Source organism: Manis pentadactyla, chromosome 12 (assembly GCF_030020395.1).
Source record: "Manis pentadactyla isolate mManPen7 chromosome 12, mManPen7.hap1, whole genome shotgun sequence".
NCBI lineage: Eukaryota > Metazoa > Chordata > Mammalia > Pholidota > Manidae > Manis > Manis pentadactyla.
This window is the reverse complement of record NC_080030.1, coordinates 42629031-42656150: the sequence shown is the minus strand read 5'-3', so window position 1 is coordinate 42656150 and position 27120 is coordinate 42629031. Positions and strand designations below refer to the sequence as shown.

General features: G+C 40.0%; 1 protein-coding gene across 1 annotated transcript in view; it reads left to right on the top strand.

Annotated features, from left to right (window-relative positions):
• The window catches only part of AKAP12 (A-kinase anchoring protein 12), a 91511-nt gene that overhangs the window by 22412 nt on the left and 41979 nt on the right, over window positions 1–27120 (top strand). The window contains exon 3 of the mRNA XM_036910800.2: window positions 26595–26709. Within this exon, the coding sequence (XP_036766695.2) occupies window positions 26595–26709 (115 nt within the window). The remainder of the gene's footprint in view (window positions 1–26594; window positions 26710–27120) is intronic.

Here is a 27120-nt window from a genome sequence, read left to right as displayed (position 1 = left end):
TGTCTAATTAGGTTTAGTGTGATCTGTAAGTATTGATCTTTTTGCTTCTAAGGGTAGATAATGACATCTAACCAAATACCTCTATTATATGGAAAATTCCAATTCTGTGCAATGTTTCAATTTTGGAACAGACTTGTGTTTGATCAACTTTCAAGCCCTTGGTTTAATATTATGGGAAGAAAATTAAAATTGGGGCATACAAAGTTTAGTATGAGTATTGTGTTAAGAATGCTGAGAGGACACTGCCCCCAGTACCGTACCAGGTGTGGGAAACATTTAATGTCTAATGCCTAACCTCACAGTCCAAATGAAAGATGGTCAATACTAGGTGAGATTTGTAAGTTTTCTGCTGATCTATGAATATAAACACTACAAATGGCTCTCCTTAGATTTTAGCTATCTTTTTAAAGCCATGCTTAGCCTACCAGTAACAATCCATTCAAGGATGGGTGGTAAGGCCAGAATGTCACCTGAGTTCTAGATTTATTGTTTGTTTTTCTGTGTCCTTCCTAAAATTTTCATTTAGTGCAGAATTTCTCTCAATGGCACTTCAGACTTGTTTGTGTACTAGTCTGTCTTCCCTTCCAAGTTTAGTAGAAAAGAAGCTTATTTCTGTCACAAGAACTTGCCAAGACATCTGGCAAGCTTTCATAATTAAAGAATGTATTTTGTTGCTCTCAGGAATTAATGCCACTTAAATCTGATTTGTCATGACATTTTACTGTCGCTCAAGAAACAACAGATCTTATTTGTGATTAATAGGAAATGAACACACGGGAGCAGACACATTTATTCCAGGGAGATATCTGTGGGTAACTTTCGCTGAGATATTTCCTGGTCTCAGTTGCTGAAAGATCATTACTTGTTCCAAGTTTTTAAAATAACAGCTTTATTAAGGTACAATTCACATACTATACAATTTGCCATTCAAAATACACAATTATTGGTTTTTAGTACATTCACAGAGTTGTGTAACCATCGTGATAATTTTTAGAACAGGATTGTTTATCCTCAAAAGCTACCCTATACCTGTAGCAATCACTCTGCATTTCTGTTCCTGTAAGCTAATCTACTTTCTATCTCTAAAGATTTGCCTATTCTGGACATTTCATGTAAATGGAATCTGATGATTTTGCGTCTGGCTTTTTTCACTTACTGTGTAAAGTTTGCAAGTTTCATCCATACACCAGTACTTCATTTCTTTTTTTTGCCGAATAATAGTGTACTGTATGGATATATCCTACATTTTACTGATCCGTGTATCAGTTGATGGACATTGGGGTTTTCCACTCTGGGGCTACTATGAATACTACTACTATGGACATGAGTGTACACGTTTTTGTGTAGACATTTGTTTTCATTTCTCTTGAGTATTTTACCTAGGAGTAGAATTGCTAGCTTATATGTTAAGTGTATTTTGTTAAACTTTATGAGGAACTATGAGACTTTTCCAAAGCAGCTGCACTACTTTACCTCCTGCTGTGTAAGAAGGTTCCAGTTTCTCCACATCTCCACAATACTTTTTATCTGCCCTTTTGATTAGTAATCCTGCTGGGTAGAAATTGGTATCCCATTGTGGTTTTGACTTGCATTTATTTGCCTGATAGCTAATGATGGTGATCCGATTTGTTTTTAGTGAACTGAATTTCTGGTATTTGTCTTATACATGCAGAGTAAAGCTGAAAATTAAAGATGTCTTCTGAATGAATGTGTGTATCACAAGCACTGTGATGAATCCATGGGAACATTTTGCATTGTGCACACTTGACAGTTAAAGTACATGCTCTTCTGCTTCTGAAAAAATGGTTCTTACAGTACTGACTTAATAGATAAGAAGCACTGTTTCTATCTGGGAGAGTTGCTTGAATAATAAAATTTTTCCATGGTGGGAAGGGGTGATGGTGGTGGGAATTTCTGTTGGTTAAATGTGTTTCTCACCAAGTACACAAAACAGTTTCTTCTGTAAGATTCACCAGCTATTAACATTTTGGCTAGATTTGCTGCCCTCTTATTTGTAGGCTTTTTTCTGTTGAACTCTTTTAGAAATCAAAATACTTCACTCCCAAGGAGTTTAGCATTGTCTCCTAAGAATGCATTCTTATGTTTGTCTATGTAACTGCACTACCATTATCACACTCGAGAAATTTCACATTAGCTTAATAATGTTATCTAGTGTAGAAACCATTTCAAACTGCCCCTTATTCCTTAAATGTGTTTTATACCTGCATTAAGAAAAATTGGATCCAGGATCTAATAATCAAGGTTCCCAAATTACATTCAGTTCTGTTTTTTGTAGTCTCTTGAACTAGAATATTCCTGGAAACTTGTTTATATTTTTATGGAAAGCCCAGGCCATTTTCTTGTGAAGTGGATTGATTTGTCTTATTTGTTTTTCCATGATTAGATCCAGTGTGAAACATTTTTAGCAAGAACACACCTACCTGATACTGGGTTCTTACTATGATATCACACCAGGAGTCCTATAACTCCTGGTTGCCACATTGTAGGTGATACTGAGTTCGACAATTTGATTAAGGTCTCCTCCCAGACCTGTTCCCTAGAAAAATATGCTTTCCCTGTGGGGTAATGTGATAGTTTGATGCTGATTATTCTTTTGCCAATGTTTTTGCGTCTATCAGTGATCCTGGCCTGAATCACATTGTGGGTTGCAAAAAGGTGGCGTTCTCATATATCCGTCATTCTGTCTGCATTTCTACATTTGGTACTTTTCTGTATGCAAGAGCTGTTCCTTTTTACTCTTTTCTCCCTTTGTTTTCCACCTAAGGCAAAAATTTTTTTTTTCAACAAAAAGGTTGTAAGCATAATTCGAATTTTTATTTCAAACTTGCCTTAAGAAAAAAACTAGCAGGCTAGTTCAAAGACTCCTGTTGAAAGGGGCATTTCACAAGGGAATGGTTAGATCATTATTTTTAGACAGGTTAAATGAATGAAACTAGGATGATGGCCCTCAGTTCTTGAGGACCCCCTCTTCGCGAGTGGTGGTGGTGGAGGAAGTGGAGGGATGGGGTGTCGTGTCAGGGAAGTAGTTCACTAGAATAATCTTAATTTGATTAAAGCATATCAGAAATATTTTGTCAGAAATGCTCATTGTTTTTCCTGAAGGAAGTTGTAAATTACACGATAAGGCAGAACAAAGTTCTATCTCTGACCAGGTCAGGTCTTTAAGTATTATAAATATAGAAATTAGAAATTGTAGAGAGATTAAAAAGGAGCAGGAAAAAAAGTAGAAGCTACAACTTAACACAACCCTCATCTCCTTTGTTCTGAGAAAAAAGAATGTTTGTGACTTTGTGCCATTTCACAATTAAGTAGATAAGTTCTAACATTGAAAGCATTAGAAAACAGACCCAGGTTCTTAGAGACAATGGTGTGAAAATGGAGGTGAGGTTTCTAAGCCAGTTCTCCCAAGCTTGTTTGACCCATATGCAGTCAGCTGACGGTGCTGGGCGTATTCCTAACCACTGCTTTGTGCTCTGCAACCAGGATACCTGTCTTTTTCCTTGCGTTTAGCCTGCTGTGTCTGGAAAACATTTGAAATGCCAGAGGCTTTAGAAGCTGGAGCTGGATGGTGTCCCTCACGGGAAGTTTGAGGCTTCCATTGTGATTTGCATTCCGGCTATTCAGGCCTCAGAGGAACCCTTTCAGAATGCACGTTCATTTTACACCTAGACCAGGGAAAAATCTTGTTGAAGAATACACTTGTGAATAATGGTTCTACCCTGCAAGAAGGTGATAATACAGAACGGCTTGAATGAGACCTTCTCTTAGAAATCCAATTATATGAGACATCTTGGTTCCAAAGTTCACATTTTGTTGTAGAAGACACTTTAATGAAACATTAACAGCTTTTTAAAATTGGAATACTTTACACATTTTATATTGATTCAGTAATCTGAATGTTAAAAACAAATCTTACACTATAACACTAGTACTGGAAGAAGTAAGATTTTATAGAATTACTTTTCTGCCATCTGCCTCAACAGAAACCACCTACAGATCATTTTCTACCAGCCAAAGTTGTGCATTCGTATTTTGCACTGCAGTGTGGGGCTGCAGAAGGGCTGTTTCTATTCTTACTTTTGTTGAATACTTTATTCAGATTAAACCAATAGACTCACTCGTTGACTTGGAAAACTTCTAATTATCTGGACATCTAGACTGGTTTTGTTTAATTGTTTAGCATTCATCTCTGCAGGAAGAAAATAGCTAGTAAAAAATAATTAGATTGAACACGATTTAATAGATGACTTTGCTGACCTTTTGTTTGTCCTGGCTTAACAATTGTTGGTTAGTAAATTGATGAGACAGAAATTTTGTGTATAAACCCAGTGACAGTAGTTTTGAGCCAAAAGAGACCTTGAAATACAATTTTCAGTGCAGAACAGTACATCTTGTATTTTTTTTTTCCTTCCAAGTTCTTGAACAAAATTTAAATGTAGCAAAACTAAAACTATGAAAGTTAACTTTAATAGCATGGTGTCCTGGGGGTAGAGTCATTGTGGCAAAGGCTTCTTAGTAGAGCCAAAAAGGGGTTGAGTATGTCCTTTTCCCTTCTCCAAGTGTTTGTTTTCTGTTTAAAAGTGATTAAGACATTAATAGGTGCCCATACATTGGATTGCATATTTCTTTTTTCGCTGAGGGCCTTGTGGAACTGAGAAAGGATGGCTGTGGAAACAGCTTTGTCAGCTGTTGGGGACGCCGAAGGGTTACAGTTCCCTCCTGTCTCTGCAGACGCTGCCACTCATCTCCCTGTGGACAGAGCCTCCCTGAGTCGCACACAAAGGGAAGCCAGCCGGGCTGGGAGTGGCTGCAGGAGCACAATACAGGAGACCCAAGATTTGGAAAAACTTACTAACTTATTTACCATTTATTTTGCCCTTTGCCCCTAGGAAGTTACTGATTGCAAAAAGCATATAAAGTCATATGCTTTTATGAAAGATTTAGATAGCCCGTTGATGTCTTTTCCTCTTGTATTGATTTTTCTATTTAGTAAGAAGAATACAAGGGAATTTGTCCTTTAAAAAAATCATTCTTTATGGATTGATAGGGAATGAATGACTTTTTTCTTGGCAGTTTTGAGGTGGAAATCTTCATTGTGGGCAATTCCATGGGCACATACTCAATTTAAGCAATTCAAAACAAATCTTGTTCGTGATCAGTTAATAATAAGTAAAAAAACCTAAAAACAAATACAGCGACTTAAAAAAGTCTTGAAGATACAGAAGAAAATGAATCCATCCCTTCCTAGGGGTAATTACTTCTGCAGCTCTAAAGGTGGGTTCTGTATGCTGGGGCTGCAGATTTCCATCAGGGAAGATAGAGATGCTTGCTGAGCAAATGTCTGAGCATGATTATTAATCGATGGGGCTGCAAGAAATGAGTGTCAGTTGTGAATGTTGCATTGCTTCACTAAGCAATATGTATGCCTTTAATTTAAAAGAAAGCCTGATTTTTATCTTTTGGGGATGCAGTACTGCATGATAACCACACCCATATAGACAAAACTTATTTTCTGGATCTAATCCTCTTTGAGAAGAGTTTTTAAAATGCAAAAGGGATGGAAAGAGGACTCCTGCACGACATATTGTTTCTAAGGGTCTAGGTGTTTACAATGGGGGAACTTTGTAGAACGGAAATAATTTGAAACAATACCTGTTAAACTCTTTTAACTTGGAATTTGATGCTTGTTAAATAATAGACTTTCAGTAGATATTTACTGAATGAGTTTAAGTCTTAAAAATAATCAGCTTACTTAAAATGAAGGCTTAAACTTGCAAGTAGACTACTGCCTCCAATTTAACCATTTTCTTTGGTATACTAAGTTTTAACAAGGCTGTAAATCCTACTTATAGCTTTTCCCTTCTGTTCTTTTTGAACAAATATAAAAGGCATTTTAAATGCTAATAAGAATATATATAGGAACAGATTTTAGGAGTAACGTGGATTTTGTAAGAATTTATTCAACCATATTGGTTGCCTATGTGTTTTCCTCGTATAAATAAAGCATTAATCACTGAAACACGTGAGACACGTTAAGCCTTCCTTTTCAGATTCTTAGGGAATAGCTAATAGGTTTGTGTTGCTTCTAGGGGAAGAAACATTTCTCTTGCTACTGTGGAAGGGGGTTAGTAGAATTGTCCCATCTCTTTTCAGATTTTATTTGAAATCTACAATGATAAGAATATATCACTTCAGATAGTATTTGAAAAGTTCATGAATTAATTCCGTGTTAATTTCTATGTTTAAGTAATCTTTGGGTCTATAATGTAGGAATAGGGATAGACACAATGAAGGAGAATCCAAGTGCAGTTTATTGCTATCAAAGACTCCAGGTTTTGGAAAAGCTTATTCTTTGAACGCTGTTGTGTTGGAGATCACTTTCTGTCTGTAGTGATGTTATCGGCACTGCCATTATTAAAGAGTAAATAGTTCTTGACTTAGCTTAGGACAATGAGTTTTTAAAAAGCGTTCTTCATCGAAAAACGTAACCTCACTCTTATTTTCTAAAATTCCTGGAATGAATTTTTAAGCAAACAGTCACGGTGGATTTGAAATTGAGAACAACAGACCTCGTGTGTCATACCATTTACACTATTCCAGTGGCCTAGAGTGTCCACACCCAGAATCTTATTCTAATTCTTAGATAGACATTTGTTATTGTTCTAGTGTTTTGAAAGATTGTATTCCATGTTATTATCTTATTAAAATGTTATCTTTTATTTTTAAAGTAAATATAGGGAGATGAGAACAGTGGACTGGAAGCTGGTAATGTTTTATAGTGTGGTTTCCATTCTGAACAAGGTCTGTGACCTTGAACAGAGCATTCTTTCAGGGCTTGGTCCTCAGCAGTATACCAGATGAACTGTTCTAGATGATCTTCAAGAGGAACTCTCTGTGCTCTAATGTTTCATAACTTTACTGTATCTCTCTTCAAAACTAGAATAATATTAGATGCTTTATAAAATACTGAGAACCCCACCGCTGATTTTGGCATAGGAATTTTTAATGTATGTTTGTTCAGTTCGGTAATATTTAATTCATACTCTGTGAATTCATAAGCTTATTGATTTTTTGTTGCGGTTAGCTTGAAACACTCCCATTTTGTTTTCACTTATGGAATTCCTTACGTTTCCATGTCATTTAAAAAATGTATTACAGTTAACTAAGCCATTCTTCGTATTTGCCGGTTAACCCATTGACAGCTTATTTCCATTCTGCAGGGAGTGACATAGTTTCTGTGTGCCCTCCTTCTTGTTATTTCTGTAGGATAAACTTCCAGGCTTCCTGACAAGGTAGACAGAGCTTCTGTTTGTAGTCAAGACTTGGTTTTGAACACCCAGTCTGCCACTTACCTAAGATAAGTGGGTTAACTTGTGAACCTTCCTTTACAAATTGGATAGAAGGTTAAGGGTATGCTTTCACAAATCATGCTAATTTTGATGCAGCTGGGAACAAAGATGTGTTCAGAGTTCACTGCCCCATGAAATGTGGTATTGATAGAGTTTACTCTGGCAAGTGAAGGATGGTACCTTAAGTTTGCTTTAGATTTTGCATTTCTTTAGTTTGTTAGAACAGTTAAATGTATTTCCATGTATTGATCCACTGTTTTAATTGCATGTTATCAACAGTATTTATTTGCCCACTTTATCTATTGGGGAATTATATGTTTCAAAACTCATAGTTTATATTTTCACATCTATACCAGTTTCTTAACTAGCAATTTCTTCCAAATTATTTTTTACTGGAGTAGCTGGAAGTGACTTCCCGTAGATATTTTCTACACCACAAGGATTGGGTTTCCAGGCAGAGCCCCCAGTCCCGACTGAAGCCTTCGTGTCCTGGTAATACCGTAGGACTTTAAGTCTTGGGTCTTGGCAGGTAAAGCATTCTGTATAGGGTTGGGACCCAATTTCCTGTGGTCCCTTTCTTGCCTCCACACATGCTTGTTTCTTTGACAAACACTCATGTAGTGCTTACTATGTTCCAGGAATTATTTCAGGTACTTCACAGATACTAACTCTGGTAATCCTTCCGACAACGTTATGAGGTGTAGGTACTCTTAACCCCATTTTACAGATGAGGAAACTGAGGTGGAGGCTGACTGGTGAAGCAGCTTGCCTAAGGTCACACAGCTCCAGTCAGTGGAGGCTGGGTGGGCATCCTGGAGGGCTGGCTCCAGGGACTGCCCTTTTCACCACCCTGCCCTGGGCTTACCCTCATGGAGCGCGCAGAGTTTTCCCTTCAGTCCTTGGACTGGTCATAACCCAGATTTGGGTCTCATAGGCTCACCCCGAACATTTGCAGGGCCAAGGGCAAGAATACCAGTGAAGACCGAAATACTACACATCAGAATATTTAAAAACTATTAATCAGTCTAATAAACTGTTAAATGGCATGTATTTCTTATTTTTCTCAATTAAACATAATGACCCAGAAAGGCAGATGTGAGCATAGAATTCGTGGCCCTAGACCTTCCATGCCAGAGGGTGGTGATGCAGGAAGCTCCAGCCTCCAGCCTGTGCCCTTCCCACTCCTGGCCACTCCTCCACCCTGAGGGGCCTCCAGCACATGCGTGGGATGGTCCAGCCCCCTGTAAAGCTCAGCCTCCACCATAACACATGCCCTGGGGCTGGCCCTCTGGCCTGGGAGCTCCCTAAACCTGGGTCCCGGGACATGTGGGATGTTGGGTTCTAATGGCTGTGTGCTCCTGGTTCCTGTAGGAAAGGGAAGGGCCAGAGGAGGGCCAGAATGCGACTCTAAAGGGAGGAGCTCTCTGGCTGGGTCTCCTGACAGTGCTCAGAGGGATTCTTAGACGCAGTGGCTTTTTGCCTGATGCCTCTTGTCTGTTGACTTGGGTCTGCTCCCTGCTGTCTACCTCCAGCTTATCTTACTTCTCTCGGGGTTCAGGCTAGTCAAACTTGAATTCAGGAATGATTATTTGCTTAAAGCATATAAGGTGTAAGGTGCTGGGTGTATAAGAGGGATGCCGTCCCCACCCTCATGGAGTTGAGAGGTTTGATCTTGGCTTAGCCCTCGCTGGCCTTCCTCAGCATAGCCTGCATCTGTGTTGTTTAAAAATTCAGAGGTGCCTGCTGGAGAACGTTGAGGATTCCGTCTTGACTAGCTAGCCCATGATCGAGCTTTTAGGAAAGAGGGCACTGGAGGATGATGGCCAGTGGAGGCTCTAGGGAGGCTGCTGGGTCTCATGGAGTCCATGGTTGGGGGTCAGGCTTCAGGACTAAAGGAGATAGCACTGCAGATTGAGAGCTGGAGAGCGAAACAGCGGCAGGGAGGTCTGCTCTTAGGATATTGCATCAAATGAAATGTGAAATATTGAAGCCTGAGCTAGGCAGAAATCAAGAAGTGGATGTAGACAGCTTTGAAAGCATAAGAAATGATGAGATTTGATGGCCCATGACTGTGGGGATGAATGAGAAACAGAAAAACCCAAGATGGACTCCAAATTTCTAGGCTCTTTCACTTAGGAAGTTAGTCCCTTTCTAGAAAGGAGTGGTATCAGATATGGCCAACCTGTTGGCCAGCAAAATGGAGGGAAAGGGTACCCAAAGCCAACATTTGTTCTTTGTAATACTAACAGCTACACTGACTGAGCACTTACCATGTGTCAGCACTGCCCTGAGCACTTTGTATATAAACAGGAACTTGTAAATCCTCTTCCTGCTAATAAGGAAACGGGCACCTAGAGATTCAGGAACCATGCAGCTAGGGTCCCTTGTCAAGACGAGGGATTCTGGCTCAGAGAATGAGAGAGCAGAGACAATTCAGTGTAAAGACCGAGAGAGAGAATATAAGAATTCAGGAGAGAGAGAAAACTCCAGGGTTAAAGCGATGAACAGGGATGAGTTTTTCCTAAACTCAGATACACTGTCTCTGATGTAACCAAGCCTCAGATCTGGAGTCATTCCTTGGCAGATCCTGTTGGCTCGCTCTGTATATTTCAGGTTGATTCTTCCTGTCCCGAAGGTCCCATCCCTGGTTCTAGCTCTGAATTGGTTGAGCTGGCAGCCTCCCTGCCTCCAGTCTTGGCCTCCTTCATTCCATTGCCCTCTTCCCAGCCAGACTGATGGTTCCGGGGTTTTAGGTGTGTTTGCTTACAGCACTTTTGAGAGGGGGTAACTTCCATCCAGTAAAGCACAGAGATCTTGTATAGTTTGATGGGTTCCTTTCTATAAGGAAAGGAACACATGCGTGTGAAGAGGTCCTGGGTCAGTTTGGAGAACATTTCCGGAGCCCCAGAAGCCTCCCTTGTTGCCCCTTCTAGTGATTACTCCCTTGCTATGGACAAATTGTACCCCCTCCCACAATTCACACATGGAAATCCTAACCCCCAGTGTGACCATGCTTGAGGTCAAGGCAAGAAAGAGGTAATTAAGGTTAAATGAAGTCAAAGAGTGGGGGCCCTGAGTGGAAGGGTTTATGGCCTTATATGAAGAGACACCCAAGAGTGCTCCTGCCCCTTCTCCCTCTTTCCTCTCCCTCTGAACTTGCCAGGAGAAGGTAGCCATCTAAAAGCTAAGAAGCAGGCCCTCACCTGAAATCAGATTGGCTGGCTTCTTGATCTTGGACTCCCCAGCCTCCAGAGCTGTGAGAAATCAATGTCTGTTGTTTAAACCACTCCGTCTGTGGCATTTTGTTCTAGCAGCTCAAGCTAACTAAAACACAGACTTTGGGGAGTGAACTTAAAATGAAGGACATGCAAGAAGCAATGTGGGTGTATAGAGGTCTAGGTTGCAAAATTCTTGTTATTTTAAGCATGCTTTGTGTGAGACAATTTGGTGAAGAATGTAATTTATAAATTATAAAGCAGCAGTGGAGAGTTTATTGGGATCAAGTAAGACTAATTTCATCGTAAAAGCTTAGATATTAAAGCACATACTGTCTCCTCTCCAGAGGCAGTAACTGGAAACAGTTTTATAGTGCATTTGCTAACCAACTTGATACAAAGACTTTTCAGTCTCAGAACCATTTTCCCCGTTATTTATATACCAAATCATATTTTTCTGCCTTGGCAGGGATTCACATTATTGCCTTTGCCATTGAGCTGTTTTTCTGGTTTTTGTTATTTTTTTTTTTCCTGGCTGGAAGGTTATTGTACACATCAAAGAAAAACTGTGTTTCGTTTTCTGTGTCTTACTGATGATTCGAGAGCTTACAATCCTCAACGGAGAGTTAAAGGAAAAGATGAAAAGAGGATGTTTTTTAGGAAAATCATCTGCAAGTCTGAGACAAATGGGTATTAGAACAAAGTTCTTTTTGCAGTAAGTTTTCCAGTTGTAACCTATTCTTGTTGAGAAGGAAAATCAGTTTCATGCAAAAAAAAAATAAATAAAAGGGAGTTAGATTATGTAAAGACCATAGAAAAAAATATTCCAAGTATTACAGTTTTACAATTTGGGTGAGTGCAGGGGAAGGGGAAATCATGTGTACAGTCCATATAATTAATAAAGCTGATTGTATTTTCCAGTTTCCAGGGTCATTTTTGTATGCTGTGAATTTAAAGCAAAAATCGTTGCCTATAAGTCAGCACTTGGCCCAGAGGTAGCAGGGCCTCTGTAATCATTCACACCTACAGTAGGGTCATCTTCTGGAGGCCGTACTTTCAGAAAGATGAAGGTAACAGCACTTTTGAGCGGGGGTGGGGTGGGGTGGTGGTGGCGGTAATTGATCCCATCAGCAGGCAGCCCTTTTCCCTGAAGAAGCAAACTTGCTTTAGGATTAGCAGCAGGCTGAAAGGATTTTGTTCTGGTTTCAAATAAAGTCAGCAGGGACCTGTGCCCAGCTCTATGTTCTGATATACAGTTTTTTCCTCCCTTGCTCTCAAGGTTTAAGATCAAGAGCAGCATGGAGGAGGCACTGCCCAGAAACCCACCCAGCCTCATGAGGAACCACTGGCCCTGGCTGGACTGGGTGTTGGCTTGTATTCTGAAGAAACTAGAAGAAGCAGTCCCGTTCTACTCACTGAAATGGGAGGATTGAATATTTCCCTAGCAATTAAAGTCTGTACTCCCCTGAATCATTTACTTCACTTACATGCCCTTTGCCAGGTGGTTAAGGAATCAGCCATCTCCATTTAGATGCCCATTAGTATTTTTGAAGCACTTATGGACAAAACAAGCCACTTTCTACTCTTGTCTATATAGGTATCAAAACAGAGTAATTTGCTCCTCTTGGCTAAGAGTCAAAAATACGATCTGATTGAAAGAAGGTTAGAGCTCAGAGCTCAAGAGAGTTCAGGGCTTACATTTTATGGAACAAAACAAACAAGAACAGAGCTGCTACTGTTGGCTTGATCAAGATCCCACAGTTGTTGGGGTGGCAGAGCCCACTAGATGGGGGAGGAGGAAAATACATTTTCACTAGGTTAAAGGATCACAAGCACTGTTATTCAAATTGACTTCAAACAATAGGTGCTAAATTAAATGAAGTGCTAATCTGATGTTGGTAATTCTCAGGATTACAGAGATCTCCTGAAATATTTAATTGATATTTTTGTTGGGACTGAGATGCATCTGAATTGCCCCTCACTGCTCCCACCCCCACCCCACACAACCTCCATTCAGAAGTAAGCACTTCTGCACTTGGGAGATAGAGGGAGTTTCTCCCAAATTAATGCCTTCTGCCTTGTAAATCAGGACAGGATTCCTTGAGCATGTGTTAAGTATGGAATGAGACCCACTCTGCGTTCCATGGTATTGCTGATAAAGCTAAAAATTAAGGTATTAGTGGCATTACTAGAAGTTCTCTGTAATAGCTGGTAGCTCTAAAAGCTATTTTGACAGGTATAACTTATGATTTATAAATTAGGTTAATGGATTCCTTTTTTAATGGAAAATGCACTTGTGTAAGATCCCGACATGCAAATAATTAAGTACTTACCGAGAATGCTTTCCTCTCTTAGGCTTGTGTTTTTCTGGAGGATTTTTCTTACCACACATTATAGGACATTTTTCTTCTCTTTGAGTACAGATTAAAAGATTCAAGGCAATGTTCTCTACCCTGAATGCTGAGAGAGATGATTATACAGCTTTAAGTTCCCTGCAAATATAACATGGCCCTTGGCCAGCTGTGAATGTTGTTAATTAGGTAATGCTTTCTCGAGTATTTATTTAATGTATTAGTGAATTTCTGACCGCTGTGTGCGTCAGAAGCAGAAATATGAGGGAATGGGTTTGGTAGCAAAAACCAGCCAGCCAACCAGCTATGGTCTTCACAGGGCTTTTGTACAATGTCTACTTTCTAAAAACATCTTCCCCTTTCCTTCAATCACATAAAGCTAGATCCTGATGAGAAAGTTGTTGTATGTACACTAACTTATAGCTTATACATTTAGTGAGTAATTTTTTAAAACCAGGGAAACGTGAAAAAAAAGACACCTGAGCTGCCATTTTTCTATTTAGGTGCTGTCTCTCTTAGGATGATTTACTTAACACAGTCTCAGCCAACCTGGATTTTCCTAGAGGAAGGAAAAACCAGGGCTGTTTTTTCTTGGTTTTTGTATATGTGACTTTCTTGAATATGGATACTGTGACTGGGTTAATTTTGTAAGAGGGGGACAGTGGGGACATCCCCGAGGTCACTTTGCCCTGCAAGGTTTCAGTAATAGGCTTGACTGTTGGGTCATTCAAAGCAAAGGCTGAGGGATGCTTACCTTGCAGAGACTTCTGTTGTGTAACCTGGTCGTGACTCTTTATTATTTATGATGACTAACATGTTTAGGGTTTGCATCCGTTTTGGTTTTGTTTTGCTTTAATATACTTTCATTGGTCCAGAAGCCCTGGCTTAGGAAGAGGCCTCTGAATAAGATGGTTTGGAAGCTTACACTGAGGTTGAAGAGATGTCTTGACCAATATAAACCTCTTAGAAGAGTCACTGTTTTTATGGAAGGTTTGTTTTGGTGCCTATTGATGCTTATAGGACCTAGCATTAGGGCATTTTCCTCCAGTGAGTTCAGGGAGCCATTTGGGTGTCAGGGACACCAGGCAGTGGCTGGGAGGCCAGAATGCCATCTGCTGAGCACCTGGTGAAGACCGCAGGGTGGAAGCCCTCTGCACAGGGCACGGCGCCAGCTGGACCCTGAGATGAGCCAAGGCTTGGGCCGGGCGGGCCGGACACACGGAGAAGCAGGGCTCCCTGGCATCCCGTTCCTTCCACTGCGTCCCTCGCCCAGCCCCCACTCGAATCCCTTCTCTGCTTCCACATCCACCTGCGGAGTGTGCCCCCAGCTCTCAAGCCACACACATTGGGTCTAACCCTAGTTCAGTCAGGGCTCCTCACTGTCCGTCTGCCAGATGCCACCTTCCTTTTCTCTTCCCCTCACTGCTGACTCCAGACTTCACCCCGCAAACCACCTCCGCTCTCCTCCCCTGCCTTAGGACTTCCCCTGTTAGGTCTCTCGGGTAAACTCACCTGCATAGAAACTCCTGTCCTGTGAGTGTAAACTCGCCTCCTATAAACTTACCTGCATTCTCCTTCTGAGAGCTGGTTTCCGTAGGCTACAAACGCCTGAGCCTAGGGTCCCCATTCTCCAGTTGTTCAGTTCCTTTGGTCGATATCCTGCCCCTGGGACAGTGACTGCCCTTTGGAATCACCTGCACAGCTTTAGAAACTACTGATACTGGCTCCCTTTCCCAGATTCTGATTTAACTGAGTTGTGATGTGGTCACAACTCTGCCGAGTATTATCCCCACTTTATAGGTGAAGAAATGGGGGCTTTGAGGATGAGACATGAGCTTAGATGTCTTAGGACTGATAAGGAGGCTGAGCTGGGATTCGCCCGCTCCCCACTCCCAACCCCACCGGGTTGTCGAATTGTTAAAGGCGCTCTGTTGACTGCACTGTGCTATGCTGGGCCTGGGGAAGCTTTGTTGCATTTTTGCCAGTGAAGGGATGGGTCCTGCCATCTCCTGCCTTCTATGAATCAGTGGGCCTGGGCAGTCCTTGTTTTACTCCAGCCAGACTTAACTGATAAACACCAGTTGTGCTCAAGTTGCTGCAGGACTGAATTGATGTCACTTTTACTTTGGTATGCAGTAGCCGTTTGAAATCCGGTGAGTACAGAGCTAAGCACACACGTCAGAGAAACCCATTACACTTTATCATTTCAAGTCTGCTATTAACCATCCACAAACCCTAAATGGATTCTCCAAAATGGCATCTTCAAGTCCATTATCAAAGTTAAATGTTTAATAACTTTATTAAATAATCCATGCCATGGTGTACAGGAAACTTTCTTTAGTTTTTTCACATAGAAGGAGGCATTTCTAGAAGTCCCCTGGGATGGCTTAACATAGCTTTCTCTGGCTATTGGCTGGCCCCTTCCCCTCCATCTTTGCTGAGTGCCTTCCGTCCTAAAAGCTCCAGGCAAGAAAGGTTCTGGCAGTGGGAACCCCCGCTTGGCAGACTTTAGAAAGAAGCAGATGTGAAGCAGACATTTAATCAATTGAAAAGCAGTTTAGAATTCAGCCTAGGAAGCAAGAGATGCTCTTTAGCAAACACAGCACGGCTCTTTGTGGATTAGCAATTTGCTGCTTTTCTATTCTGTAGCTTACTTTTTCAGTTATTGTGCTAGAAATATTTGGAGTAGAACATTACAGGATAGCAACTGGTGACTCTTGGTTAAATCACATTATCTTAGATGGGCCATCTTTGCAAATTAAGTTATTCTATAAAAATAAGAAGCAATTTTGCATTGTTCATTTTCTTTTTCAATCAAAGTACAGATTTAGAATTGAAGTAGCAACAGAGTGATTGATAAATTCTAACTGGCTTTTTTTCTTTCAAATCAGCGACTGTCATTTTAATGTCATTCAAAAGCAGTATAGCCACAAAATTTGCATGTTGATTATGCCATTTAACTTTATGGTGATCTCAAGTTATCTTCCTAATTAAATAATGTTTCCTGTTTGGGGTAAAGTTTGGGGTCTGTTTCTGTTTCCATCTCCCTATATTGTAGTCATCAACGTTACATAGAACCTGCAAGAGGTGGCAATTTGTGCAAACAGACAAATAAACAAACTTACCAGGATGGGAAAGGAACTTGCAACAGACTGGTTATTGTGAGTAGTTTGGGCACTATTTTTCATAACTGACTCCCTCCATGATGAAGTTTCTGTTGCTCATTTTTTAGGGACAGTTTTGATTGGAAGAAGTAATATGAGCATCTAAAAGTTTTTGAACCTTAAAATCAAAACTTTGAGATGCTGCTGTTTCTTCCTTTGTCAAAACTGTGTATCTGTCAGGCTCAGAAACTGTTTACCTTTCTGTGGCCTGCAGTAGATTTCAAAACACTTTATGTTATTAAATTCCTAAGCAAGCATGTGATGTAGTTACTCTACTACCAAATGCAGATCCCTTTGAAAGAAGCAGCCACTTACCAGGAGAGTAATTACATGAATACGAGGTGGTGAATTGGGATCTTGACTTCTGCATCTACCACGGATGAACCGACTGTGAACTTGAACTTGCTGTGCGGGGACTGGCGGAACTAGGCATGAGAATTGGTCAGAAATGTTTCAGAACAGCAGTCTTACTTTTCAGGCTGCTCATTTTCATTATGCTCTTCACGGTAATATTTTGCTTGCTTGGTTTTGGGGATCTGTGGAGGCGTATGAAGATAAGATGGCAGTTGATTTGCCCCATACATTTGCAATAATTCAGAAAGGGGAAAATTTGCTTGTCTTAGACATTCATGATGTATGTCATGATACTGGAATACAGGCTTTAGGGGTCTGTATCCTGAGGTGTTTAACTGGACAAGGTCTTGTAGAGTCTCTTCGCACTTGGCCCACAGCCAAGCAACTAAGGAACAGATGTTAGGTGCTCACTTACTTGTCTGCTAAACATGGAACTTCAGTGTTGCTTTGAAGCTTAGGAAGAGAGTAAGTTACATCAGAGTGTGGCTTGTCCTTGTCCTTGACAAAGAACCTTTTGCATTGCTGGGTTACTTAGTCTTTCCCCCACCTGAGCCCCCAGTTTATTTATGGTTCACTAGAATAAGATCTGTGTTAGATGAATTTTATCATTGATGCAACATAATGTAAATAGGATTGTGTTTTCTTGGGTTAAGGCAAGCTGGGGGGAAAATACAGTTCTTCAAGCTAAACCCTTCAAGTTATTTTCTGACTCCATGATGTCAAGCAGTGATTCTTAACCAGAAGTGTTAGGACCACCACCCCAGGAGGGGCTTCATTTTGGGCCGGAGGCCACCAGGGATGCCTCCTGTCCTGCAACTCCTGTGCAGTTTATACACAGAGGAGGATGCTCGTGGTGGCCGAGGCCTGGCCTGGCATCACACGCTTCCTCAGTTGTGTTCATCAAGCTTCTCACTGATGGAGGGACAGGATGGGCCTACATGTTGGGGAGCTGCCTTGTAAGGCAGGCTTGCATGTAATGAGGTTCTGATAGGCCGTCTTCACACTGTGAAATGCTGTAGTTGGTAGGTGGTACTTTTTATTTCCTTCATCTCAAGCAGAGATCTTATAAATTCCCCTTGCCTGAAATCAGCCTGGTTGATCTCCCACCTCACCAGATTGAGAGCTTTGTTTTCTTTCACATACTTTCCCAGAGAACCCGGGAGTTTTAATACTTTTTAAAAAAACAACTATAACTTTTTAAAGTGAGGGAATATTTGACTGAAATGCTGTGTGTTAAAACATACCGCATTTATCTTGGTGTCTTGAGTTAAGGGGGATGTTAACAGATGTGGCTGAAAAAGGGGTTTTGTGGATGTCATTTTAGAAAATGCTATGATGATTTTTCTCCTTAGAGGTTCAGAGTGCAGATTAAAGAGTACCTAAGTCTAAGTAAATCTGCTTAACTTTGTCTGGACAAGCATTTCCCAAGATGATTTGAGCCCAGAACCCTTGTGAGATACTGTCTGGTATATTATTGGTATTTGTATATCATTGGTATTCTCCTTGGAATCCACTTTGAAAAATGCTGGTCATGGAGACTTACAGGAGGAAAACTGGGATGAAAAGAGATCTGTACAGGTCAATTTCTCGAAGATAAAGACTTATTATTTTTAGAGGCTAACTAGACTCATTCCAGAGCTGGGTCTCAATTTCATGTGGTTTGAAGATCTTTTGGCCCCGTGTTTGGGAATACCTCTGAAACTTGAGAAACAATTGCAGCTGCATTTTCTCTCTGAAAAGTTTTGTGGGTTAAAAGATCTCATAATTTTCTTTTGTGGATTGCTTTAAGTCTTGTTTAAGTTCATGGAATATATATAATATATATGCCTCAGATTGTCTTAGCATTGCTTACTATCTACCTTGAGCAATTAGAAATTAGTTCATTACCCAGGGATAAAAATTATTACCATTTAAACCTTAAAGATTTTGAAATTTGGTTGACTGTATTGAAGTTTTCTTGACTCTACAGATTTTATTGACTGTACCAAAAAGCTTAATTCTGTGAGAAGTGTCACTGAAGAAAATGTATTTTTCCTTTTAGTTCTGGGAAATTTCAAAAAATAAATAAAAGTAGAGAATAATACACTAACAATAATAATGTACCCATCACCCAGCCTCAAGTGTAATCAACATTTTCCCAATTTTATTTAAAAATTTTTCCTTACTCTAAAACAAATACAAGATACATCACCTGTAGATCTGTCTTTATATGTCTTTAAAAGTTGAAGGATTTATAAATAACACACTTTGTGAAATAACATTATTGACAGACCTCAGGGAGTTAACAATAATTTTTTAGAATCTTAAAAACTTTTAAATTATTTTAACACTGATGTTTTTATAAAGTTGTATTTCTGTATCTCAGAGGTAGACCGTCCTTGGGTCAGAGCGGTCTCATGCTAACACACAGCATCCTAAGGCTGACTCATTGGAAAGCTGGCTGTGTAGGGAAGGCATGGGGGGATTAAAGCATTCAATCCAAGTTGCTCACAAAAATTAGGGCTGTTGCCCATCTAAAATTCTTTTAACTGTGGGTTACTGATGGAGACATCAGTTTCTGCATTTAGCCTCCACCCTATTTTCAGCCTATTACTAGAAATGCAAAAATACAATGGAAAATTCTCTGTGTGCCTGTGTTTAAATGAAAGGGGGAATGAAGTATTTTCACCTGTGTCCAGGTGTTGGCTGTTTGGACTAGTTTGATACTAGAGTGAATATACTGTTTAGAGCTATGGCTATTGAGTTTTATCAGCCTAAAAACGGTCAACTGTTGAAGCGGCGTTGATGCACGGGATTCCTACCTACCATGCACCTCTGGGTGTGTTATGTGTGGTGCCATTTACAGTCCCTTTCCTGCAGCAGGACAACTTGCCTCTGATACCCGAGGCTCAAACCAGCCCGGAACCCCAGGTAGGAAAGACAGCACCTCTTCGGCCATTGTGTTCTCCTTTCTGTGATCAAGTCGGTTCCAAGGCCGTGGCCTTTTTCCTGCATTAGTGAGCCTGTGTCTTTAGTTGCAACCCTATTCAAGCGTGAGAGTGATCGGGTGTGCTAAGATGGTCCCTTGCAGAGCTGTGTGTCATTTTGTTGGATTTCTTGTCATCTTGTCTAATGCTACCTCCTTTGAAACCGTCCTCAACACAAAATGGGACAACTTTTAAAAGGTAACCTTAGTGTGATACAAGGTCTGGAAAAATGCTTGAGTAGAACATATGCCTTAATCTGATCAGGTGGACTAAGATTCATAGAATGGCTTCTGAATGCTTGTAAGTTGATAGAAAGAACTTTCCCAAATATTGTTGCATTTGAATTTCAAACTGTCTTAAAAACAGAGATGGTATTATTAGAAAATGAGCTCAGAGATGAGGTTCCATGGCTATGGGAGCTGTGCTAGGCTCTGTCTGCTGTTTCCCCATACCTTTTATGGTTAAAAAAAAAAGAAAAAAGAAAAAACTCCAGTGGTTCTCCTGCATTTAGATCTTTGTATAAGATCTTTACATCTTACATCTTTACATCTCATGCCCCTCTTTACATCTCAAGACACTTGAAAAAGAAGAACAGGCTTAACTCAAAATTAGCAGAAGGAAAAAGTATTGCTTAGAGGCAATCAAATAGAGATTTAAAAGAAATAAGAGTTATTTTTTGGAAACAATAAACTGATTCAACAAATTTTTACCTAGACTAAATAGAAGTCTCAAGTAAAAACAATCAGAAATTTAAAAGGAGGCATTGTGTCTGATTGATACAATGGAGTATTGAATTTTGCTCCAGATAACCAGTTTCTGCACATGTTTCTGAGCCCCCCATGCCATCCAGAGTTGAGGGAATGTGAGTTAATTTGCATGAAAAATCTCCTGAAATACGATTTCACTGTTAAGTTTCTGTCTTAAGGCAATTCTGTTTTCCCATGACAATCTATGTGGCTGGTGGAAATTAAAACTAAAGTGCTTCACTGTAAAGCAAAATTTTCTGAGCCGTCTCTTGCCCATAATAAAAATAAACAATGAAAACAAAATAATTTGTAAAAGAAGAGCTTCTACACCACCCAGTTGTAAAAGTGATCATGTTAATTAAGAGCAGAACACAGTAAAGTAGAAAAATAAAGGATATCAAATATTCACAGTTCCTTCAGTGATAATTTGGTATATATTGTTATATTAACAACTTGGCAATATGGTTGGTATTTTATATATATATTTAAATTTTTGTAGTAATTATGTGTGTGTGTGTGTGTGTATATATATGCATATATATGTATCTGTATATTATTGTTTAGTTTGCTTTTTTAAAAAAATATAACAACATAAAACACATCTCCACACTAGCACATATACTTTGTGGGTACCATTTTTAATGCCTACAAGATATGCTATAGCCACCCCCCAAATTTTAGTATTTAGAATCGTTTCTTATGTTAATTTCACTGAGTTTGCTTGTCTTTTGCAGCAACTTTAACTGTAAGAATTGAATTGATTTCATTTAATTAATTAAAGCATACCATGTTCAGCCTCGGATTTTTACAAAGCTTTCCACTTAGATTTGAGTTGTGCAGAACCTTCTGCTTAGTGTGAAATAAAAATGGTTATTTTCTTAAAAACAAAAGGGAACCTTTTGAGACCCATAATTCTGTTAATGTTCTGTAAATGAACTCCTCAATCAGAGAGAAAATTTTAAGCATAAACATAACCTGGCTGGTTCGTATTGTCATGATGACAACTTAGACTTGTATTTTCTGGCCTGGGCCATTTCTGTGAAATGGGTTGCCGGTTGTTTCCTAAGTTAGGAACTCTGCTCTTAAGAAACTCAGACCTGAGGCAGATCATTCATTTGCACTGTACCTTTTGCCCTCTGTTCCAGCTTCACCATATCCTGGCTGCGTCCTTTGGCTGCCGTACTTCCCTGACTTCTGCTTCCTGGGCTGTACAAGCAGGGGTGGTGATAGTAGCTTCCTTCCTTAGTGGGGAGGATTAAATTAGCAAATATATAATAATCACATGTTTGTGAAATGGGTACATAATACATGTATCATTATATCGGGAGCCCCTAGTAGCCTGCTGTACAACTGTGATATTCTTGTCTCTGTCTGGTCAATATTTTTGATTAACCGCTTGGCTGAGGACAATAATATACTGATCATATCTGGAGATGATGCGAACAGAGGAGTTAAAGCTCCATGCGAGCAGTTTAGTCTATTGGCTTAGATGGTCTGAAAAGATTTATGAATCCTGGTGGGAATCCAGGTTGTTAGCATGCTATAGCCTAGGAATATGGATGTTATAGGGTTCAGTGTATTTTCACCTTTATAATGGTAAAGTGAATAAAAAGAAAACCGTTTCCTAATATAATGTCATAAGTGAATTATACCCCAATAAAAGTGAATTATACCTCAATAAAAAGAAGAAAACCATGTCTTTTCACCTAACTCCTCTCAAAGGGTAAAACCAAACAACAAAAATTCCAGAGGTAGCAATTGCTAAAGATTTGGTATGTCATCCAGAGTGTTTTTTTTAATGCTTAAACAAACACTGGGGGGAGCCCTTTCCTCCCTCTTCCCTCCCTCTCTTTAAATGGGTTATTTTTGTTTCAAACTCACAAAGGAATCAGACAACTTGCTTTTTTCCACTTAAGCCGAGGACATCTACCCATATTGGTGTGTTTAGGATTTCATTCCTTTCGATGCTATTATATGACTGTCTCCTCTTCTAATTGTTCCTCTCTACTGATGTCCACATAAGGTTCTTGCTTTTATAAACCATTGTGTTTTGTACAGCATTGTATGCACGCTTGCATAAGACATAAAGCCGTATCTATAGAATGGCATGGTGGAGCTAGGAAGCGTGCACATTTTAAAATGTTTATAGCTATTTCCAAGTTGCTCTCTAAGGATGTTGCTTACTGATTTATATTCTGATTTCTCTTTTCTTCTGTTTGAGATTTTAAAAGGTTTGCTTTCAAAATGCTTACTATTAGAATGAAGAAAAACAGATTAGAGTTGTCTTTACAAGTTTTGTTGTGGGCTTTTAAACTCCTCCAGATAACCTTTTTCATTCTGATCATCTGTATGTGTATCTGTGTTATATTGATGTACTTCTGGTTCCTTCCTGGTTGCAGCCAGTTTATAGTTCTTGCGGTTTGCCACAAAGGTTGGGATGAATTGCACTGGCCGGGGCCTCCTCTACCATGTGGGTTGCAGGATCCTGGGGCTGATCCCATATGTGCTGGTCATCCAGTGAGAATATGGAGTCTGGAACATTGCTGCTGTGGGAAGAGTTACTAAGGCAGGTTCATCCCCTGTACCCCAACATCCTGATGCCTGTCAGCAGCGCATCTGTTTTGTTCATTGCTTCACACATTCATTCAAAAACTTGATACTCCTAGTGCTATTCTGCTAAGGATTTCGGAGCAAGTCGTGGGCAATCCTAAGGAGAAGGAAGGGAATGGAGAAGTCTGGTAGATCTTTCTGCAATGCCTTGGTTACCATTTTGGATAGTTTCAATTGTTCTTACAGGAATGAGAGGAAAACACTGTTGCTGGAAGCATCTGAGTTTTTTCTTTTTCTTTTTTAAGCTTGTTTAGTTGTAATGTGGTAATACTTAACGGGAATAAACTCTGGCTGACCCACTCGAAGGATATGATAAGCCTGAAAACACTTGGGGTTTTGATTTGCTCAAAGGAGGCGTTCCTGCTTTTTGAAGCACAAATCCAGTGGGAAAATAGGTTTTCTGGTGTTTACTATGTTTAAATGCAAGGGCATGTCTTTCAAGTCCTGCTCCCATCTCAGACATAACTGCATTCGTGGAAGTAAGTACAGGATGGAGGGTAAAGCTATGTGAGGAAGCTTCAGAGGAAAGAATGGAACAGAAATAGCCTTCTTTTTTGTTTGGAAACTTAAATGCTAGTACTGAGTTGGATGGGCCGCATGTCACCTGGCTCCAAAATTCCCATCCCCTGCGTCACAAAGTCGTGTCATTCTGTCAAGGTCCATCTGAGCATTAAATCCTTGTCTTCTGTAGGTGTTTGAGTTACAGTGAAGAGAGAATGACTGAGGACGAGCCAGATACATGTCTATTGATAAAGAAATACACCCGTAGTGTATGAAACAGATTATAAAAAAGCATGTATTCTTCATTTTTGTTTCCTTTTAAAAAAGCGCTTTTGTGCATATAAGTACACATAGAAAAGACAGAAAGGGCTTAAATGTTAAGAAACTCTAGGCTTGGGTTTCTTATAATTTGAGACGACTTTAACTTATCGATGACTCTCAGGGGCACTTAACCCCTTCACAATAGTATGCATTATTTCAGTAGGTGGGGAAGAAGGAAAAGGAAAACAGAAATGCTTGTTTTGGCATGGGAAAAAGTGGATTATCCATCTATGAGAACACTTGAGATTTTGTGAAAGGCATCTCTAAGTGAAACACAGAATGGTGGAAATGTCTGAGTGTGGCTAGGAACGAGGCCCAGCTTTTGTGAGGAGCATTGGTGTGTCATGGGCTCTGAATGCTCACTTGCGACCACCACCCCTTGGGTTAAAGATTGGGTACACTTAATGCATCCAAGCTACGCATATAATAAAACAGGCTGAAAACTCAATTTCAGTAAGGTCCCTGTCATAAATTGTGTGTCACCAAAGTTAATTCATCGAGTGCCAGGAGAGATAGTTGCCCTGTGGTAACCGGGAATCACAAATCCATAATTTTCTTACCACACTTTGGGCATAAGGAGGACTAGTGGGTGATCTTAGTTTTTAAGATCCAGTTTATTTCAGCTAATGTGCTTCATTGTGTATGTGTAATATTGCTTAGAGTAGATGAAAATTTGTCCTTGTGCCTTATAGATCCTTCTTGTTGAAAGATACTCATTTTGGCTCTGGCTAAAGATATCTTGGATTTGACAAATCACAAAGAATTACGAGAAATCTTTCAAGAAGTATAAAAACTGTAGAACTCTAAACTCTATAAAGCGTTCGAGTTCTGGTTCCTAGACAAGGGGTACTATTGACTGATGTCACTGCATTGAAATTGAGGTATTAGATCAGGTACTCCTCATGCTCCCCACGTAGTTGGCCATATCATGGGGCATATGTCAAACGTTTTTAGGGCTAAGATTCACTGGGTTACCATATAGCCCACAATGATGGGTTTTCTGTCTTCTGCCCCTGACTCTTCTTCACATTTTTAACCAAATCTAACCTAGAAAATAACCAGCAGTTTTTAGTTAAAATACTCTGAAGCGCTGACATTTTTGCTGATGGTCATTGTGGAGACCTTCCTCGTCCCCCTGCTTTCTGTCTTTGTTTCATTTAAAACTCTCATCTTTCACATTTTGGTAAGAGAAGACTCTCAGTGGAAATGTAATCTGAGTATTCTGCCTAATAAATGGACTCCACATGGGCATTTGGAAGCCGACTATTCCATCTGTAGTGTAAGTATTGAAGTGCAGGGCTATTATTTCAGGAGGAGCTCATGCAGTTGAAGGACAGGTTTGCTGAGAGCAGGGAACAGCCAGGTGAAATCATTTATTTTCCGCAATTCACGGCTTCTGGTGACTGTCTTGAACCTGCTGTCTCTCTGAGGATCTGATCAAAGTCAGTGGTTTGGCCAGTGCATACAGCGCGGAATGATGCCAGATGGAGTGTCGAGCTTTGAAACTTCTTTGGAGAAGCTGGTATGGAACACTCCTGAAGGTGTCTCGTCATTCTGCATAGTAACAGGTCTTTCAACAGTGTGAAGTGTTAGGGAAAGACCCTGAAGTGTAGTTGGTGGTGAGTCCTGGGCTTTGGTCATGCTGCCTCCATTTCTGAGCTGTGGGACCTGTGGCCAGCCAACGCCACCCTCTGTGATCCCTTTAAATCTCAGGGTCCTCCTCTGTAAAATGGAAATAACAGTACCTGTTGAAGTTGGTTTAATACAAATGAGTAATGTATATGAATTATAAAGAATCGCTGAAATCTTTAGGTTCCTAATGGTTATTTCGCAGTTTTTATTGGGCTTAAAACTTTATACCTATATTCTTGGAATTAAAAAAAAATGGTGCAAGGCAGCATCTCACTACACTGATGGACAGTGACTGTAATGGGGTTTGTGGGGGGAACTTGGTGATCAGGGGAGTCTAGTAAACATAATGTTCCTCATGTAATTGTAGATTAATGATAACAAAATAGAAAAAATTTTTTAAAAAAAGGAAAAAAGTAAAAATAAAAATAAAAAGCAGATAAATACAAAAAAAAATGGTGCAAGGGCATGTCTATTTGTCTGCTGTTGTTTGAAACGGATTATGACATCAGCTGCACAAGTTATCCTAGGGGCAAGATTGTCAATGGCCATTCTAGTAACCTTTTTATGGAAAAAACAATGACTCATAAAAGCATAATGTATCTCTTCTTTATTCACCCGTGTCTGGATACACTGGCCTTAGAACTGTGGGGTCTTCTAACTTGCCTGTCTTCTCTGCTTCCCCTTTCTCACATGCCTCTCTGGGAATTTAGATCCCAGCGTTACCTGTACTTCCCTCAGAGAAGCCCTCCCTTTGCCCCAGGATTAGAGCCCTGTGTTCATTGTCATTCACCCTATGTATTTCCTCCTTCATGAGTTTCCATAGCTGCAGCTTAGTAATTACTTATTTAAATGTCTGCTGTCTTCCCAGAGAAGACGTATTATCACTTAGCTAGATTCAGGTCAAATATGCATAACCTGCATCTAATCACAAGGAAATGTTATTTGAAAGTAAAAAAAAAAAAAAGAATTAATTTTTAAAAGCCTATCTTCCGTAGTAGTTTGTAAGCTCATGGTGGCTGGGACCACTCCTAAGTTATGCGTTGTTATATCTCAAAATAGACCTGGATTGGTGATGTGTATATCTGGTATGGTTTTCAGGTGATTGAATGAATGAAGAGGGAATGAATAAAGAAATGGTGTGCATTTTTACCCAGATACAAAACCCTGTCTGCTTGAAACAGCCCCTTGTACCGTTTTTAAGCTGGATCATTCAGACTAATAAAACACTTAAATCTTTATTGTCATTGACCCTCCATTTTTCTGTATTTTCCTCTAACTGATTTATATTCTTGATACAGTGTTATTTCTAAATTGGTTAGTTACGAAGGTTGAAATAAGTTTACGTGGTTTTGTCTTCCCCATAGCTCCTTCAGAAGAACGGCCAGCTGTCCACTGCCAGTGGTTTACCCGAGCAAGGAGAACTCAGCCTCCAGGAGGAGCCCCTGAATGACAATGAGGAAGAAGTCATTGGCACAGATGGTAAGCTGCCTTTCCAGGCTCTGGGCGTAAGTGGGCTGGAGGTCGAACAACACTTGCAACAACTCCTCAGAGAACAATATAAGCAGGCCTGGGCAGAACATGTACTGTCATCCTACCTGCGGTTGGATGATGTTGACAACAGCAGTTGATGAGTTACAATAGGAAGTATTTATCTGACTGGTTGGATAACCCCTATCCTCTGCTTATAGGAAGTCATACTAGTACTTGAATATAGGAAGTGAAGTCATATTTCCTTCTTCTTAAGCATCCTCATATGGGACTTAATTTTGTTGTTTCCTTGTCCCAACTCCTTGTCTAGTGCTGAATATGGATTCCTATTGGAAACACTGGAGAGTTGTGGCTGCTTTAAGAGTATCTCTCTCTCTAGAGAGTAGCCTGCTGCCCCTAAAC